Below are 15,969 nucleotides of genomic sequence, written 5' to 3' on the forward strand. Positions count from 1 at the left end.
AGTAAATCTGTTGGGCATCTTTATTCGCCTTTAGACAAAAATTCTGATGCAAAAGAGCCAAACGGGACAGGTGGGGAAAAAAGAATGAGCTGAGCTTCTTCACACGCTCGTCACGATGTCACCCTTAATTTCTATCTGTGTTTGCTGACCTGTGACCTGGGCGGAGCGTCACCAGCATCACGATTAACCTGCCGCTCGCCACTCACCTGACTCTCCCTCCGTGTCGTCCTGCAGGTGAACGGGAAGCTCTACCCGCTGGCTAAGATCCAGCTGGGGAGGATGGGGGCGCTCCACCCGGCCAACCGGCTGGCGGCCTACCTGACGGGACGGGTGAGCTCATCCCGTCAGCAGCAGCCATCTCTGCGACCCCCCTCCTCCACCTCTGCTCGGAGGTCGGGGCCGACGCCTCTTGACGTCTCCTCAGCTTCCTCTGTGGTCTCTGACCTTGCTGTGACCACCACAAGCGCAGCGGCCACTACAGCCTCTCCCACTGTCACCACCACTGCTTCCTCTTCTGTGACCCCACCTGGAGCGGTCCCACCGCTCACCCTCCTGACCTCCATCACAGGTGAGCGTTTCCGTGTGATAGTCTGCCTTTGATCAATAAATAATCTCTGTTTCTGCCTGATCGATCAATAAAGTATTGATGAATCCGTCTGTGCTCAGAGTCTCTGTCCAGCAGCTCGCCAGCGCCACCTGTTAATCCATCTCCAGGCACAGCGACCCCTAAAGCCCCTCAGGTAGTGCTGATTAAGGTCCCGCCTCCCCCTGGGACGGTTCCTGTCGTGGCCCCTCGTCCTCCGGGCCCCGCCCCCGGGTCTCAGAGGATGCTCCTGAAGCCGGTCCAGATGGTTTCCGGCGTCCAGTTTTACCGCCGACCCGACGGGAAACTGGTCAAGCTGGTCCCCGTCAGCCAGCTGAGGGCGGTCATGCCCACTTCGCCTGCACAGCCAGGTGAGTCTGCAGACCTTGGGGATGGGCGGGGCGTATCTGAGGTTAAACTAAAATCTTGATTGTGATTCTGTCCCTGCAGGTCCTTCCTCCTCCTCGCTCCTCTCCCCTGTGGCCCACACAGTCAGTCCCCAGGCTCCGCCTCTGCCCTCCTCGCCGTCCCTGAGCTCTGGCTTCCTGTCTCAGAAGGGCACCTGTACCTTTAAGATCCTCCCTGCCGACTCCAGCCTGGACCCCATCATTGTCACTTGTGCCAAAGCTCCGCCCAAGACCCCGACCAAGGTGCTAACGGTGCCAGGCTCCTTCACCCTGCTGCAGACACACCCCTCCAACCCCCCCATGACCCCAGTGAAGCTCCTGTCGCTCAAAGCCCCCGTGCCTCATGGCGCCGAGAAGGGTGTCGAAGGCGCAACGGCATCTGTGGTCGCCACGGGAGCAGGGGGGCTGATCTTCAAATGTACACCACCTCAAATCTCGCCCACCATCCAGATACCCTCAGAGGGCAATCCCACATCCCCACTTTCGTTAGGGTTGAAGGTCATGCCTGCGCCACCGCCAGGTCCTCAACCTGAGGCGGCTCAGGACCCAGTGGAGCTGGACATCATCTGCGTGGATGAGAAGCCACATGTTACCACGGAGACACAGTCGTTAGAGGTGACGTCAAGCAGTGAGACGGAAAACTCGTCAGACTTCAGAGAGTCAGAGAGCGACGATGAGAGGGCGCCGCTCGCCAACAACACGGTAGGAAGGCGAAAAGGAAATACACACACATGAAGAAGATCTCACACACTTCCTGCTCACAGATGTGTCTGCGTGTGTGTACTGCAGCGCCTCCTCCACACGGCGTTGGAGCGGCTGCGTCGGGTGCGGCTGCGTGAGCTGTTGGAGCGTCTGAGGAGGACGGTGGGACAGTCGGGGGAGAAGACGTCAAAGGTCTCGACGCTGAAGACGGTCAGTAAATGAACGCTTCTGATTGGTCGGTGGATAGGTGGGTTGGAGGGTAACGAGTGGTGCTGTCTGCTTGCAGGCGGTGGAGGTGATCCAGGAGCTGAGGAGGAAGGAGTCACAGCTGAAGAGGAAGAAGAGGAGGCTGAGGAGGAGGCGGGATGAGTACCTGTGGAGCGTCGCGCCGTCAGCAGGTGAGAGGCAGAAAGACTCAGGTGGGTCATGTGACCCTGACAGTGGCCTGGTTATTGGGAACGTCAGCACCGAGCAGGAGACGAGACAGAGCGATGTCATGTTCACGCAGGAACTATACAGCTTAGGGGGCGTGACCAGGACATGCTCTACAGCCAATCATGTGAAGATTAATCAACCGCTGCGTCCCGATAATGAATGAATAGTTTAGTACGCCCCATCAGCAATGTGCGCCAGAGGTCAGCTGACAGCCGCTGGACTTGGAAGTTGCTGGGGGCGTCGCCTAATGACTGACGAAGGATGTGATGCTGACAGTGTGCGCTCTCTCACCTGTAAAATCCACACGATCAATAAAACTGCGGTTAACACGACCACGTGACAGATTTAGCATCGTGTTTATCAAAGTGTTTATTTATTCAGGTGTCAGACGGGTCCTCAGGGCGGCGCTACAGGACGCCTCTGACACAGTCAGGAAGCTGACGCAACGATGCTGTGATGATGCCGACGGTGATGATGGCGGTGATGAATCTGTGGCTTGGTGAACCGTAAAGCTGCTCTATACTCTGGCGAGTAGTCGTTCAGTTCTCTGATCGTCCCGGAGCGTTTCTGACAGCGAGCAGGCGGATGTCGCCTCCAGCGCGTGTTTTTTAAACTCTACTGAGAAACTGCGAGACAGGCATGCGATGACTTCCTGTTTGAAGACGCGTCTCTGACTCGTGTGTCTGCTTCTTATTTAGATCCGATCAAACCAACAGCAGCAGTGATGGCGGCGGCGCCAGAACTTTTGGATGAGCCGACAGTTATCTCATCAGATGAAGAACGAGTGGTTGTCACGGACAGCGATGTAAGAAACCATCATGGAAATTCATCTTTAACTCACTCTGACCACAGGAAGCTCCCTAAGTGTTTATTTTTTCAAAATAAAAGCACAGCTTTACAGGGAATAATTTATGGGAAAACGGAGATGAGGAGAGTGAGAGAAGCGAACTTAATTTATATGAAAAAGCAAGAAGTAGCAGGAAGTGAGACTAGGATTAAAAACCCTGGGATTAAATGTGACCCTGATCAGGTAAAGAAAAGTTCAGAATGAAGTTTAAAGAGTTTGATGAGATTTAAAATGAAGATGAGGAAACGAATGAAGATTTCAAAAACAAGCGTCAGGTGGGATTAACTGTCAGCCTGTGCTTACAAAGAGCTTTGATTATTGATCGGTTGAACTTGAAGCCCGTCCAGCCATGCCTCACCCAAGGCGTCTGTGTTTGTGCCAGGTGGAGCAAGAAGATGATGAAGGTTGGGGCGTTGCCACGGAGACGGTGGGAGTGAACAGTTGGCTGGCGAGGAAGAGGAGGAGCTCAGAGTAAGAACCTTCCCTCGGCTCTCCGGGGGTCACCTGACTCCAAAAAGAACTACAGTAGAGAAAAAGGGGGCGGGGATAAAACCAAATATGAAACAACAACCACTGTGAGGACGCTGCCCCACGGTGGTGGAAGTTGTAACTGCTCACCTGGTGGAGGTCAAAGGAACTGTAGGTTAGTGGGCCCGTGTTTAAAGTGTCTCTTCATGTTTTCAGGCTGAAGGAGGTGACAGCTCCTCGCGCCGGCTCTGCCCTCCTCGCGGCTCTCAGATCGGCCACGAGCAGCTCAGACTCTCCTCAGGAGCTACTGCTGGAGCAGGTAACCAGGAAACACCTGTAAATCATCAGAGGTGCTCTTAGCTCCTCCTCCTCTGATCAGGAACCTCCCGGGTTTCCTTCAATTTCTCGCTGATCACCGCGATTTAAACGCAGAGGGGGAGGGGCTGTCGACGCTCCGCTGATGAAGACGAGCCTGACGTTTTCTGTGCTTTTCTGTGTTCGAGGCTCGACACGAGATCGAGGCGCTGCAGTCGGAGATGGAGGACCTGAAGAGTCTGAGGACGAGTCTGACGCAGCAGAGGGACGGACACGTCAGGGACATCTGCAGCAGAACAGGTGAGGCGTAGGTTCATCGTGTGAAGCTGAAAACTCAAAGAGCTCTATGAACCCCAAGGCCTCGAAGACCTGCCTGCTCATCTGGAGGCGGAGCTCTAACCCGTTGGTGTGTTTGGCTGCAGGTAAGAGCGAGCGGAGGATCCTGAGGAAGCTGCAGCAGTTTTCGTCCGAGCAGGAGAGGCGGCAAGCACCCAATCAGGTCACAGCAGGGGGCGGGACTTCTGCTCCTCCACCTGCGGGCAGCGATGGGTGTGGAGCAGGTGACAAGGTCGACAACATTATCGCGACAACAGCAGCCCAACAGAAGTCCACAGATGCCCCTCCTACTTCTGTTTCTGCCCCACCCACTCCTACACCTGTCCAAGTGTCATCGGCCCACAATGCACCTGTGGACACGAAGCGTTCAAGGACTATTCCGAACATCCTGTCTCGCAGTAAGACTCAGGCTCCGCCTCCATCTGTGATCACAAAGGCCGCAGAAGGTGAGACCAAGACCTGTGAGCTCCTAATGAAATGATGGATTATTCCACTGAGTAATGCAAATGTCTGTGATTGTGTTTGTGAAATATTCAGGTTTAAGTTTTTAAAGGAAATGTTTTTTTATGTGAAAAATGAATAATGTAAGATACAGTCAAAGGTCAGGTAACAGGAGGCAGGCTTCTGTGTCCGACCTGATGTCGCTCCTGTCATTGTGATTGGTTTGTGGAAAAAGCTTCTATTTTTATATTTTTAAATAGTAACGTAATTTAGTAAACAGTGTTTTTATCTTGTTTCACGTTTAAACGCCGAACGTGGTGCGTTAAAAAACAACGTGAGATTTTACGGATCTGGGGCCCGTTCTTCGTACCTCGCTAAGTAAGTTAGCTGGATTTGATTGTTGACGATTTCGCGTGATCCTGGATCGTTCGGTTCCCCGAAGCTCATCCGGGACTTGCTGCCATAGCAACAGAGCCGTAAGCGTAAACCTGCTCGGGAGCAGGTTTACTTTATGTAAACAGGATTAGATCGCGGCCACTCAGGTATGTCCGCTTCATTTATACAAAAGCAACAGCGATATTCCACCACTGTTTCACCATAAATAAATAACATCAATGTAACTAAAGATAATGCAGTACTTGATCCTTTTATTGATTTCACACAGATACATACAGGTCATTTCCTAAAAAAGGGAAATGTACTATTAACATTCTATTACATGTATGTGATTATTACAGATGTAATTCATATTTTAGAGTAGCAATTGCAAATTACTTCGTGTAATCAAGCTGAGAGACCACGGCTATAAAAGCGAAGGTGGATTTGGGAAGTCTGTCGCAGCCATGTCCTGTCCGTTTACGCGAGCCACCCATTGCGGAAGGTGCAAGATTGATAAGGAGAGTCCTCAGAATTCAGCGTATATTGCGGGACAGACAGGATCCTTTAGCTCAGCGCGACAGTGTGCTCATTGAGAGATATCGATTTTCCCGTGAGGATATTATTTACTTAACCAACTTGTTGACGAGGGGGTGCAGGACCACCACCTGTCTTTTTTTTGCTCTGCCCTTTTCTTGGTTGCTGTTATGAACAAACAAACAGATTATTTCAGGGTCTCTTTCCAAGAGACTAAAAGCAATATAAGTGATAAATATTACCATTCTGTGGAATATTCTTATATTTCACTTTTACTTGTTCCCATGTTCTAGTGGGTCCTGTTGTGGCTCTAATGTGTAAGGGGATATAATATAACATAATATAATATAATGTAATATAATATTGGATAATATAGTGTAATATAATAAATCTACCCTACCGCCTACTGGTGTTGGCCAGAGGGGCCGATGGCGCCATATGGCAGCCTGGCTTCTGTCAGTCTGCCCCAGGGCAGCTGTGGCTACAACCGTAGCTGCCTCCACCAGTGTGTGAATGTGAGAGTGAATGAATAGTGGCATTGTAAAGCGCTTTGGGTGCCTTGAAAAGCGCTATATCAATCCAATCCATTATTATTGTTGTTATTATTAAATCACTTACGAGTTTAATTTGTCAGCAACTTTCTGCCAGCCCTCTCTCCTTGCTTTTGCAGCCGTTGCAGTGTTCCCTTGCGTTTTAATTAAACTCTGAAACTCCTGAAATCCCTCACTCAAGAGTTCTTGCTCTGCTGCCGAAAAATACCGAGCGCTCTCCTTCGACATTTTCGCCGACCAATCAGAGGGTTGCCGATCAATGTTTCTACTATCGATGCGTAGCCCCTTTTACGACACCCAGTGATCTCACATTACTTCATCCAGCTGTACTAATCGTCAACAGCAGGTGTGTTCGGAGAACCGGATTAGCGAGCTCACAGTTAGCGCGATGATTTGGTCTTGGATGTGTCATTTGATCTTGGATGTAGTAAGCGACGTACGAAGAACGGGCCCCTGAAGCGTAACCTACATAAACACTGAGCGTTCGTCCTCAACAAACCGACTGGAAAACAACGAGCTGCTGACACGAAGCGACGAGTAAGAAACAGTTTGTGGGTTCGTCCGTTGTCAGGAGAACGGTTTATTGTCCGGCCGCGCTCGTACTCGTGTCAGGATGTCAGGCGGGCAGTTTGAGCTGGGACAACATCAGCGCTCAGCTGCGTGTCTGACGTAAAACGCTATTTTATGATTTCATTGCATATTCAGTACAAGTGTGCGATTTGAGCTATAAGCACACTGCCAAATGCAGTGATGTGATTGGTCAGATCTGTTTATCTGAAACATCAGAAAAATCGAGCTTGGTTCGTATTTTCCGCACTATAAGGCGCATTGAGACAAACCGCTGTTGCCTTGAGTGTGTAGAGACTGTAGAGACACTTCTACCTGCTGTGAATGTGACTGTAAAGTGCTTTGTGGTCTTTAGGGACTAAGTAAAGCGCTATACAAATACAGACCATTTACCATTTGTTCTCTGTCCAATAACCCACTGTTCAGTTTTGTCCTATAACTGCGGCCATCGCGCCGTGTTCCCTCAGAAACTCCTCTTGTTCTAGGTCATCTTCTTGCTTCCTCCACTTGCACACCATCGACTCAATAATGCCGAATCGTCTCACAGCTGCTCTATTTCCATTTTCTACTCTGATTGCTCGGAGTTTAAAATCCGCTTCGTAAGCGTGTCTCTTCGCTGGTGCCATTTTGAAGTCGTCGTACACACACAACACGGTAATGTTGAGTTAAAGCACAGTAAGTATTACTCTGCAAGGCTCCTGGCAATGGTAACCGTAACGCTCTGAGAAGTGGCACTACATTTTTATTTATTTATTTTTGACAGATTTTTGAGCATCGTGTAGCCATAAAATCGGTTCGAGGTCAGTAAGCACAAACCAAAACTCATACATAAGGTGCACTGTCGATTTTTGTGAAGATTCAAGGCTTTTACCTACGCCTTATAGTGCGGTAAATACGGTACCATAAATTCGTCCTGCGAACGGCTGCATTAAGAAAAGGTGAGTCTCACCCGGGGGTGCTGACTCCATGTAAACAGGGTGGCTGCTGTCGGCTGATCTATTCAATAGAATAGAATAGAATATCCTTTATTGTCGTTGTACATGTACAACAAAATTATGGGTGCTGCACGCGGCTGTGCAGGAGCAGACAAGAGGAAAGCCCCCAGTGGAGAGTCTGTGTGAGTGACCCGAGTGATGAGGTCACCATCACAACAAAGCATTGAAGCAAAGACTCGACAGATCGTTGCAGATTAAAACTAATTAGTTTGTTTTTTAAGTTTTCAGATTAAACTTCCTGTTTTCCTTCACCTGTTCGCCCAGGTAATCCTCCAGGTGACCCGTCGTCCTTTCAGAGTCTCGTTCCAGCTGATCTTCTCTCTGTGGTCGGGGCACCGTTACCCAGGCAACCAGTCCTGACCCTGAATGCTGTGAGAGCGGGTTCAATGGTGCTGCAGCCGGCGCCGTCTCCAGGTACTGACACGTGGAGCCTGAACGCTCTCTGGTTGGCTGTGCTTTTATTTAGAAACTCAGATGTTTCTGTTTTGTGTGTAGGCTTGGCCTCAGTCACCCTAAACATTCCCACTCTGACCAGTCAGCAGATCCATCTCACCCCACTGCTCTGCCCACCGGCCAGGCCTCTCGCCGTCACCAACCTGACAGGTAACCAACACTCTCCTCCTCGGTTTTATTTGTCCTCGAGGCCAAACAAACATTCTTGGATATCATTTATACAGCAGGTGCGTCTAATGAGCGGTTGTGCAGGCGCCGCCTGTTCGTATCTGTGAAAGACGGCGTGAAGAGAAGTTCAGTCACGCAGGTTTTAAACACGAGTGTGAAAAATTCACCTTGAATCACTCAGCAACGGCGCTAAGAGGACGATAGCGGCGACCTGTCCAACAGCTCTGATCTTGCCGTGACGCCGCGTACAGTCCGCAAAGCTTCGCTCCGAATATCTCATAACAGGAAGCAGGACAGCTTACCGTGAACCGCTGCCCTTTGCGCCTAGCTCACACTTTTTTCTCTCTCTCAGCTCCACCCACATTCACACAGCATTGGTAAGCTCCTCCTCCTTCCGGGTCGGACTCATTAGCATCTGTCAGATGGACAAATTAAACCAAAAAACCCTCCGAGAAATACAAAAACGTTGTTATTGTAACGGCATATGATTGGTTGTTTGGCCGATCAGCTGATCATCTGTTTACTCTTCCAGGCTCCAGCCTCAGCGGGGTGCTGAAACTCATTCAGACCAACACACAACAGCAGGCTCCGCCTCCAACCCATCAGCTGCTCCCTGGTCTTCCGGCTCCTCCTCTAGAGGTCTGCGATGCATCATCTAAGTCCTCAGATCGAATCATACACCAGGACCAGACTCCACCCCTCGGTGAGGTCACACCTGCATCCTGGTCGTATTGCGGCTCTGACAGCCAAACAGAGGAGAGAGAGGCGAAGCCTGAGAGCAGGGGCGAGAACAAGAGCCTGCCGTCGCTCCTCGATGAGTTTGTCTTCCTTAATCAGCAGGTGGAAAAAAACCAGGACGCTGCAGCGGTGGATGGAGCTGACGAGGAAGGACACACCCACAGCCCCTGGATGCTGCAGCTGGACTCAGACTCTGACACAGATGGGGTTGGGCCTAACCTCAATACAGAAACGATGTTGACCACTTCAGGCAGTCCTAAAGGAGGCGTGCTGGCCCCGCCCCCTCTGCTGCAGATGAAGGTGGGCGGAGCCAAAGTGGCAAGCCCAGGCAACAGGGAAAGAGAGGGCACAGTGGCAGGGGGAGAAGAGGGGCAAGGGCACAGGGGCGTGGCCTGGAGGCCGATGCCGAGGCTGGTTCCTCTGGGATTAAGAGGAAACGCCCCCAGCTGACATCACACGCAGAAATAATGATGTCACAGCAGCTGCACCTTCCTGGTTGGGTCCTGATGGGAGTTGGCACATTGGGAGGAAAAAAAGAAAAGCATAGACTGATTGTGGCGCTTCCATGGTAACAATCAGTTATCGTTTGTGGATTACTAAGGATCAATATTCAGGTATTGATTGGTTTGGAACAGGGCGACGGTGTCCTGGTTTTCCGACGCGCTGACCGGAAAAAACGCAGACGCTGCTTCTGAAAAATATGGAAGTGCCTTAAACCTGCGTTCTACCTGACAGCCACCAGGGGGCAACACTGCAGTTCTGTCCTATAGAAGTCTGCAGCACGACGCTGCTCTGACCTCTGACCTCTGTACACGCTTCATGCTGAGTTCATGTATCTCAATCATGTCTTTCAAAATGGAGGATCAGCTGTGGTGTTTTGTTGATTGCTCATTGGCTAATGACTCGTCAGTCACTATGTTATCCAGTGAGTGAGCGGTTTCATGGTCAGACCCGCCCCTCTTCCTCGCAGCCAAGATAGTGGGGATTTCAGTTTTTAAAAATGTCTGTTGAACCTGTCACATCTGTCTTTGAAAGAGTTACTGTAGCATCCTGTTTTCAGTGGCTGCATTCAGAGAAACTTGATGGCGTGCTGAGGAAGAAGCCCTGTCCCCACAGAATGTTCTGATGTTGCGTTCAAATGTCTTCCTGTTTGTATCGGCGCCAGGTGAGCCGAGAGACGCCTTCACAGGTTGCAAGTTCATGTCTGAGAGTGGCGTCCACATCACAAAGAGAGCGCATTCGGGCTACTCGCCTCCAAATGTTCATACTTTATTCTGAAGGTCCAGCTATTGTTTCCTGCTTTTATTTTTTTATTTAAAGGAACTTTGTGAAAGCGGTCAGTGTCTCACCATGGTGGAATGTTTCAGTTTCTTCATGTTTTGCAGGAAAAACGCAGTCATCACAGGGGACTCACCTGGACTCACCTTTTCTTTTTCTTAATGACTTTTTCTACATGTTTACCTCAGCTGTCCTAACAGCTGGAAGGAAAACAGGTACCAATAAAAGTTAAATATTTGAGTCTGCATCCTACTTTTATTCAACAAAAGGTTTCCCGGTGTGTTTGATGAGTTTCTCACCGGAAACTTTTCAAGTTAAAGCTGAGTTTTCTGATTCAGAGTACCTGAACACATCATCCAGCAAACGAGGAAAAATAAATAATCAGTAAAAAAAAAGTTTCTATCCAGATGAGTTGTTTGAGTTTCTGATTTAAAGTGTTTGATTTATTTTTGGCTCACCATCGATTTTTATGGCGTCATTACAGGTAAGTTACGGCTAATATAGGAAAAAAAGAAGCTGCGGTTAGTGTCCGGTGCCGCTGAGAGGCGCTTATGCTCTGCGCTAACAGTGAAGACGCGTCATCCGACTTCTGACACGCGACACCGGACGATGACTGTCAAAGTAAAAGCATCGCATCTTAAGAAAAAAACAACTTTCGAAAGAAAAATCTTGTTTCATGTCAATAAAAGTAAGTGATCAGTAAATCTTGCTTTTGAGGCATTGCTGTGTTAAATCCGAAGTAATGTCCATGCTAAATGAGCTAATGATAACAGCTGTGATTGGACTGTAGCGTCTAAATTATTTGAGAGAACGTGTTTATTTTGAAAGGTGTGACCGGAAGTGCGGGTGTCGCGTGCGGCATTGACACTAACGGATCGCCGCTCTGATCAGTCTGGTCCCGGTCGTCCCGTTTCCTCGCTGCGGGGGAGGACTACGATGCGGAACGGCGGCCCGGAACAGCGCAGAACCGAACCAGGACCGTGCTCACGGAACACCCGGTCCGGCCCGGCTCTGAAGGCATGGCGGCGCAGAGCAGCCGCTGAGAGCCGCAGCTAGCCGGCGGCTAACGGCGCGATGGCCGCGGACGGAACGATCCGCAGCCGCATCAGGAGCCTGCTGCGCTCCCCGTCCATCAAACTGCGGCGGAGCGGCACCGGCGCGCGGCACAGGCGCGAGCTCAGCGACAAGGTGCGCGCGACTGACACACACACGGAACCTATTGTGTTTCTGCTGGAGTCTGGTGGTTTTATTGTTTAATTGTTTCTAACTGATAAATAGAGCTTATTCTAACTGACATTAGCTGTCGTCTGTTTTTATTGAATTTTTTAAAATTGATTGTTTAAAATTCAACATTTTTATTTTCTCATCATTGCTGTTATCGGTGCAAAACACACACCTGAACTGGTCTGTGTGGAAAATAAGGACCCTCCCTGATGACCTTTCCTCTGATGGTCCTCATAAAGACCTTTGACTGGTCCTCATTTTGTTCTCAGATGCCAAACACTGTGCTAAACAGGCTCTCTGTTTCTGCAGATGTCCTCACGTTGTTCTCACTGTATGGAGCAGTCTTTGGTTCAAAGTGCCTCCTCCTCCTCCTCCTTTGTAAATATGGTCCTTGCTGTCTGAAAGCATTTTTGTGCACCAAACCATCCTGAATCACAAGATTTGTGCTGTAGACTTGTGCGGACGCTCACATTGTGAGAACCTGTCTGTCCCGTCCAGCTGGTCTATCACCTGCGGGCCCCTTCATCTGTTAGCAGCTTCACTTCCCACAATCCTTTGTGTGCCTGCTGATTTACTGGGACACGCCCCACCTGTTCTGGTCATGTTGTGGGAACGCATACTTGTTCACACAACTGCATTGTGGGGACTTTGCCGTTTGTCCCCATTGAAATGGAGAGCAGAGACTCAGCAGTGAGGCTGTTTGTGCTCCTTGGAGACGATCTTTGTTATGGGGACATTGCAGCCCAGTTTGGGCTTCACATTAGAATCATGTCGTGTTAATGCAGTGGTGTCCAGGCTGAGCTCAGCGGCCCTTTCAGAGGCTTATTAGTGTCAGCAGTAAAGTTTACTGGATGGATACACGCACATCCATGGCGTTTAATGGAAGACTAAAAGTTTCTGAGCACAGGCAGGAGTGAGAAGCAGTTGTAGATAAACTGAAATTACACATTAAAACAATATGAGCTCAAACCGAAAGACCGTGGCACCTTTGAGCCACTCGGATGCGAGCCTTTCCTGTCGGCAAGCTCGTCACGTCTCTGACGACTGACGCAGCGTCTCACTGTTCCTGAGTAGTTTCTCCTGAATCGCCATTCAGAGGCAAAGAAAATCACTTGCTACTTGCCCGGCGAGCGGCGTCCTGCAGACTCGCCTGATGATTCATCCTTGTGGTTTCTTTTAATCTGATTGGACGGTTTGGAGGAAAGCGTTCGTGCTGAGCTGAGAGGGCCAAAAACTGTGAAATCATGAATAGAGTTTGGTGCAGGGGGAGGGGAGTCATGTGAGGAGGACACACACACACACACACACACACACACACACACACACTCTCTCTCTCTCTCTGTGCTGTTAGTTTAGCATCTGGCCGCTCAGCAGTCAGACTGAGCAGCAGGACATTTTCTGGCAGCATGGAGGCAGAAGTAAGTGTGTGTGTGTGTGTGAGAGAGAGAGAGAGACTCGGTCTCTGTGCGTTGACGCTGGCGCTCCTCTCTGACCTCTGACCTGCCTAATTTCAGTCTGTCAGTGATCAGTGATCTGATCAATAATCTGATCACTGAAGGCTCTCTGCAGAGCAGTGCTGCTTTTGTTGTGAACAGAAACAGCTTTGTGTGTGTCCCAAAGCATCATGTGAGCTGTAGTGTTTAAATCAGCAGGTGGGGCCTGCCGCTCGCGGCGCTGTCACTCCTGTGAAAGAAAGATCAACACGAACACATTCGCAGGAGTTAACCTGTCACGTTCTGGCCTTTGCCCTTCAGGTGACCTTGGAGAAGGTTCTGGGAATCACAGCACCGGGGAACCGAGCGCTGGCCTGTGACCCCCGGAGTGGACTGGTGGCGTATCCAGCAGGGTGAGAGAGCACTGAGGGCTAATGGGAAAACGGTGACTTTAGTTATGCCAAATTTGGGGTTTTTTCTGTCACAGCTGATGATGATGAAATGATATGATGATGGTAGTCATGGCGATGGCTGACCTGACGAAGATGAGGTCATATACAATAGAAAAGAATAGAATAGCGCTTTAAGCCCTCGGAGAGGTCCCCTCAGGAAAACTGTTCACGTGTGTTTTTTTTACCGGGTTGATGTCGTCCATCCTCCACCCCTCCTGCCACTCCTCCACGTCTCTCCGAGTTGTACAGTTGGCTGTCTCGAGGTACAAAGGAAGAGGCTCCTGCTCCTGAGGAGGAGGAGGAGCCAGCCTGATCAGGCTGTTAGGCTGTTCCTCCAGCTGGTGTTACTGGTGTGTTTCAAATGACTCCTTCATAATAAATACAAGCATCACACTGCTTATTCTTATTGCGTATTTATGAACGTTTATCAAACATGATGTAAAAATCTACATTTGAAAATATTCAGTCAGCCATCAAAAACAAATGTGACTGAAAATAACACGACAGCTGAGAAAAGCAGATGCACTTCGTTTCCGTTGTTCCTGCTCCAGGTGCAGGAGTCACGTTTATGAGTGACGGATGGTGCTGCCTCCGCCTCCTGGCCCCGGATAAACGGAAGAAGATGGATGTTATTATCTATCTGTCTTACTCAGGAAGCCTACAGTGGCTGAGTCTCAGGGACTAAACTCCTTCAGCTCATTTTTGTAGCACGATTTTATTTCATAAACATATTTATTCACGAAGATTAAGGATGCAGGAATTCCCGTCATTTAAACACAGGCGCAAACACTGAAGCCTAGACCGGAGTCATTTTCCAAAATTCATCAACAGTGCTGCACGCCACCAACAACTCCACATTTAGTACCTGCCTGCAGCTCCACAGGACTCCACCCAGCAGCACCTGTCATAAACTCTTCATGTTCTGTGTCATGATTTACTTTTCCTGCCACATGTGCCACAAACCACCTCGGCTGCTTACGATCACATATTATCAAATGTCAGTCAGCTCAGGTGAGCCGTGGCGCATCTATGCAGCCTTATGTTGCATATCATTGTGACAGGTGGAAGAAGTATTTTTCACAATAAATAAGTTACTTTATGCTGTGTTCCTCTTAACGATTAAATTCAAATTCACCCCAAATTACTAAAATGCTGATATTTCAATAAGAGCATCGATTCTAGAACGTAAATATCTGACATCGTCCATGATGTTCAGCAGCATGAGTCCAGCTTCTCCAGCCCGGACTCCTGTTTGGATGTACTGCCCTGTGGTGCAGCAGTGCTGCCACCCAGACTGGAGCTGCCGCCCAGACTGGATGTCCTGGTCTCTGTGAGGCAGCTGCCAGTCCGGGTCACCGGGCAGGGTCCAGGAGGAGGATCCTGACTGTGCTGCTTTCTTATCGAGGTGAAACAGGTGGAGGATAGCATCCTCGACTCCAACATTTGCCCGATAGCCAAATTCTTGGGGTGGGCATGCTTAACCTGCGCCCCGAGGACGATCCACTGCACAGGAAGTGTGTGATAACAGGAAGAGGCCTGATGCTGCAGCATCAGCTAGGCTCTGAGTCGTTACCACGGCGTGAGCAGACACACAGAAGAAACAGTCAGTTTGAGATGATCCAGATGATCCTCAGGTGAAACGATCCACTAGCGCAGTGAGGTCATTAACACACGTTTAACAGCTGCTGAGACACGAACAGACTAAAGGAGGCGGTCAGTGTGAGGGGAGAGCTCTGAAAACACTTTTATCATCATCATCATCATTATTGCTTGTTGTTATAGATGGCAGATCTTAGAAGCAGACACAGCGTTCACACTGAAACGAGCTCACATGTTTATCTGCACTCAGTAAACTGCAGTAAGGTTAACGTGTTCATCCAGATCCTTCTCAGGGGGGTGGAGCCTATCCCAGAAACAACAGTCTCAGCATGTGATTGGATAGTGGGAAGTCTCATCTCAATCTGTGACTTAGCCGATGACATGCACACTAACTCATTTTAGGATTTAGACGTATGTCTGAAACCACGATCAGAAGACCTCGGCAGACGGCGATGAGCCTGTACAAGTGGGTGGAGCTGAGCAGCGGCGACGCCGTGTGAAACAAAACAGAGACGCATTTTAGTCACAAAAGAACCCAGAAAAACTTCCTTTATGAGAACAATCACAGGTCAGAGGTCACGGTGCTCTGTGAGTCGGAGTCCAGAGGAATGATGGGAATGTCACCGGGGGTCTGGGAAGGCGTCCAGTTTCCAGGATTTTATGCTGTGCAATCAGCCGCAGGCACGGGAGGAGGGGCTGCTGATTGGTCCATTTGTGTGGAGCTGCGCTTTCAGGTCACGGCTGACGAAGCGCTGTTTAAACACAGTGACAGGAAGTGGGTCAGTGCAGCGGCGGCGTGAATATGGGTTAATGTGAGGGAGTGCATGAAGGCCGGCGGCACTACAGAAGAAGAACACGCAGTTTGATTCTCTGCATCCACAGTACTGTGTTACTGCAGCTTGTACTGCGTTACTGCAGCTTGTACTGTGTTACTCCAGCTTGTACTCTGTTACTGCAGCTTGTACTGTGTTACTGCAGAATGTACTGCGTTACTGCAGAATATACTGTGTTACTGCAGAATGTACTGCTTTACTGCAGAATGTACTGCGTTATTGCAGAATATAC

General features: G+C 49.7%; 2 protein-coding genes across 11 annotated transcripts in view; both read left to right on the top strand.

The window, feature by feature from the left end:
* mgaa (MAX dimerization protein MGA a) overlaps positions 1-10,436 on the top strand; it is a 33,100-nt gene extending 22,664 nt beyond the window's left edge. For 6 of the 7 annotated variants that reach the window (XM_085392536.1, XM_085392539.1, XM_085392540.1 and 3 more), the window contains exons 14-26: positions 235-568; positions 667-954; positions 1,034-1,692; positions 1,780-1,902; positions 1,979-2,090; positions 2,826-2,932; positions 3,357-3,445; positions 3,659-3,761; positions 3,946-4,057; positions 4,180-4,539; positions 7,824-7,973; positions 8,055-8,162; positions 8,713-10,436. In XM_085392536.1, coding sequence (XP_085248662.1) covers positions 235-568; positions 667-954; positions 1,034-1,692; positions 1,780-1,902; positions 1,979-2,090; positions 2,826-2,932; positions 3,357-3,445; positions 3,659-3,761; positions 3,946-4,057; positions 4,180-4,539; positions 7,824-7,973; positions 8,055-8,162; positions 8,713-9,368 — 3,201 coding nt within the window. In that variant the 3' untranslated portion in view covers positions 9,369-10,436. The remainder of the gene's footprint in view (positions 1-234; positions 569-666; positions 955-1,033; positions 1,693-1,779; positions 1,903-1,978; positions 2,091-2,825; positions 2,933-3,356; positions 3,446-3,658; positions 3,762-3,945; positions 4,058-4,179; positions 4,540-7,823; positions 7,974-8,054; positions 8,163-8,712) is intronic. The other variant, XM_085392541.1, reaches the window with a different exon arrangement.
* A 586-nt stretch (positions 10,437-11,022) lies between these two features.
* Positions 11,023-15,969, top strand: part of mapkbp1 (mitogen-activated protein kinase binding protein 1) — a 31,638-nt gene continuing 26,691 nt past the window's right edge. For 3 of the 4 annotated variants that reach the window (XM_085392545.1, XM_085392543.1, XM_085392547.1), the window contains exons 1-2: positions 11,023-11,384; positions 13,175-13,266. In XM_085392545.1, the coding sequence (XP_085248671.1) occupies positions 11,271-11,384; positions 13,175-13,266 (206 nt within the window). In that variant the 5' untranslated portion in view covers positions 11,023-11,270. The remainder of the gene's footprint in view (positions 11,385-13,174; positions 13,267-15,969) is intronic. The other variant, XM_085392546.1, reaches the window with a different exon arrangement.

Source organism: Rhamphochromis longiceps, linkage group LG19, assembly GCF_057381845.1.
Source record: "Rhamphochromis longiceps isolate RC_006_pf linkage group LG19, R_longiceps_female_GT1.1, whole genome shotgun sequence".
Taxonomy (NCBI): Eukaryota; Metazoa; Chordata; class Actinopteri; order Cichliformes; family Cichlidae; genus Rhamphochromis; species Rhamphochromis longiceps.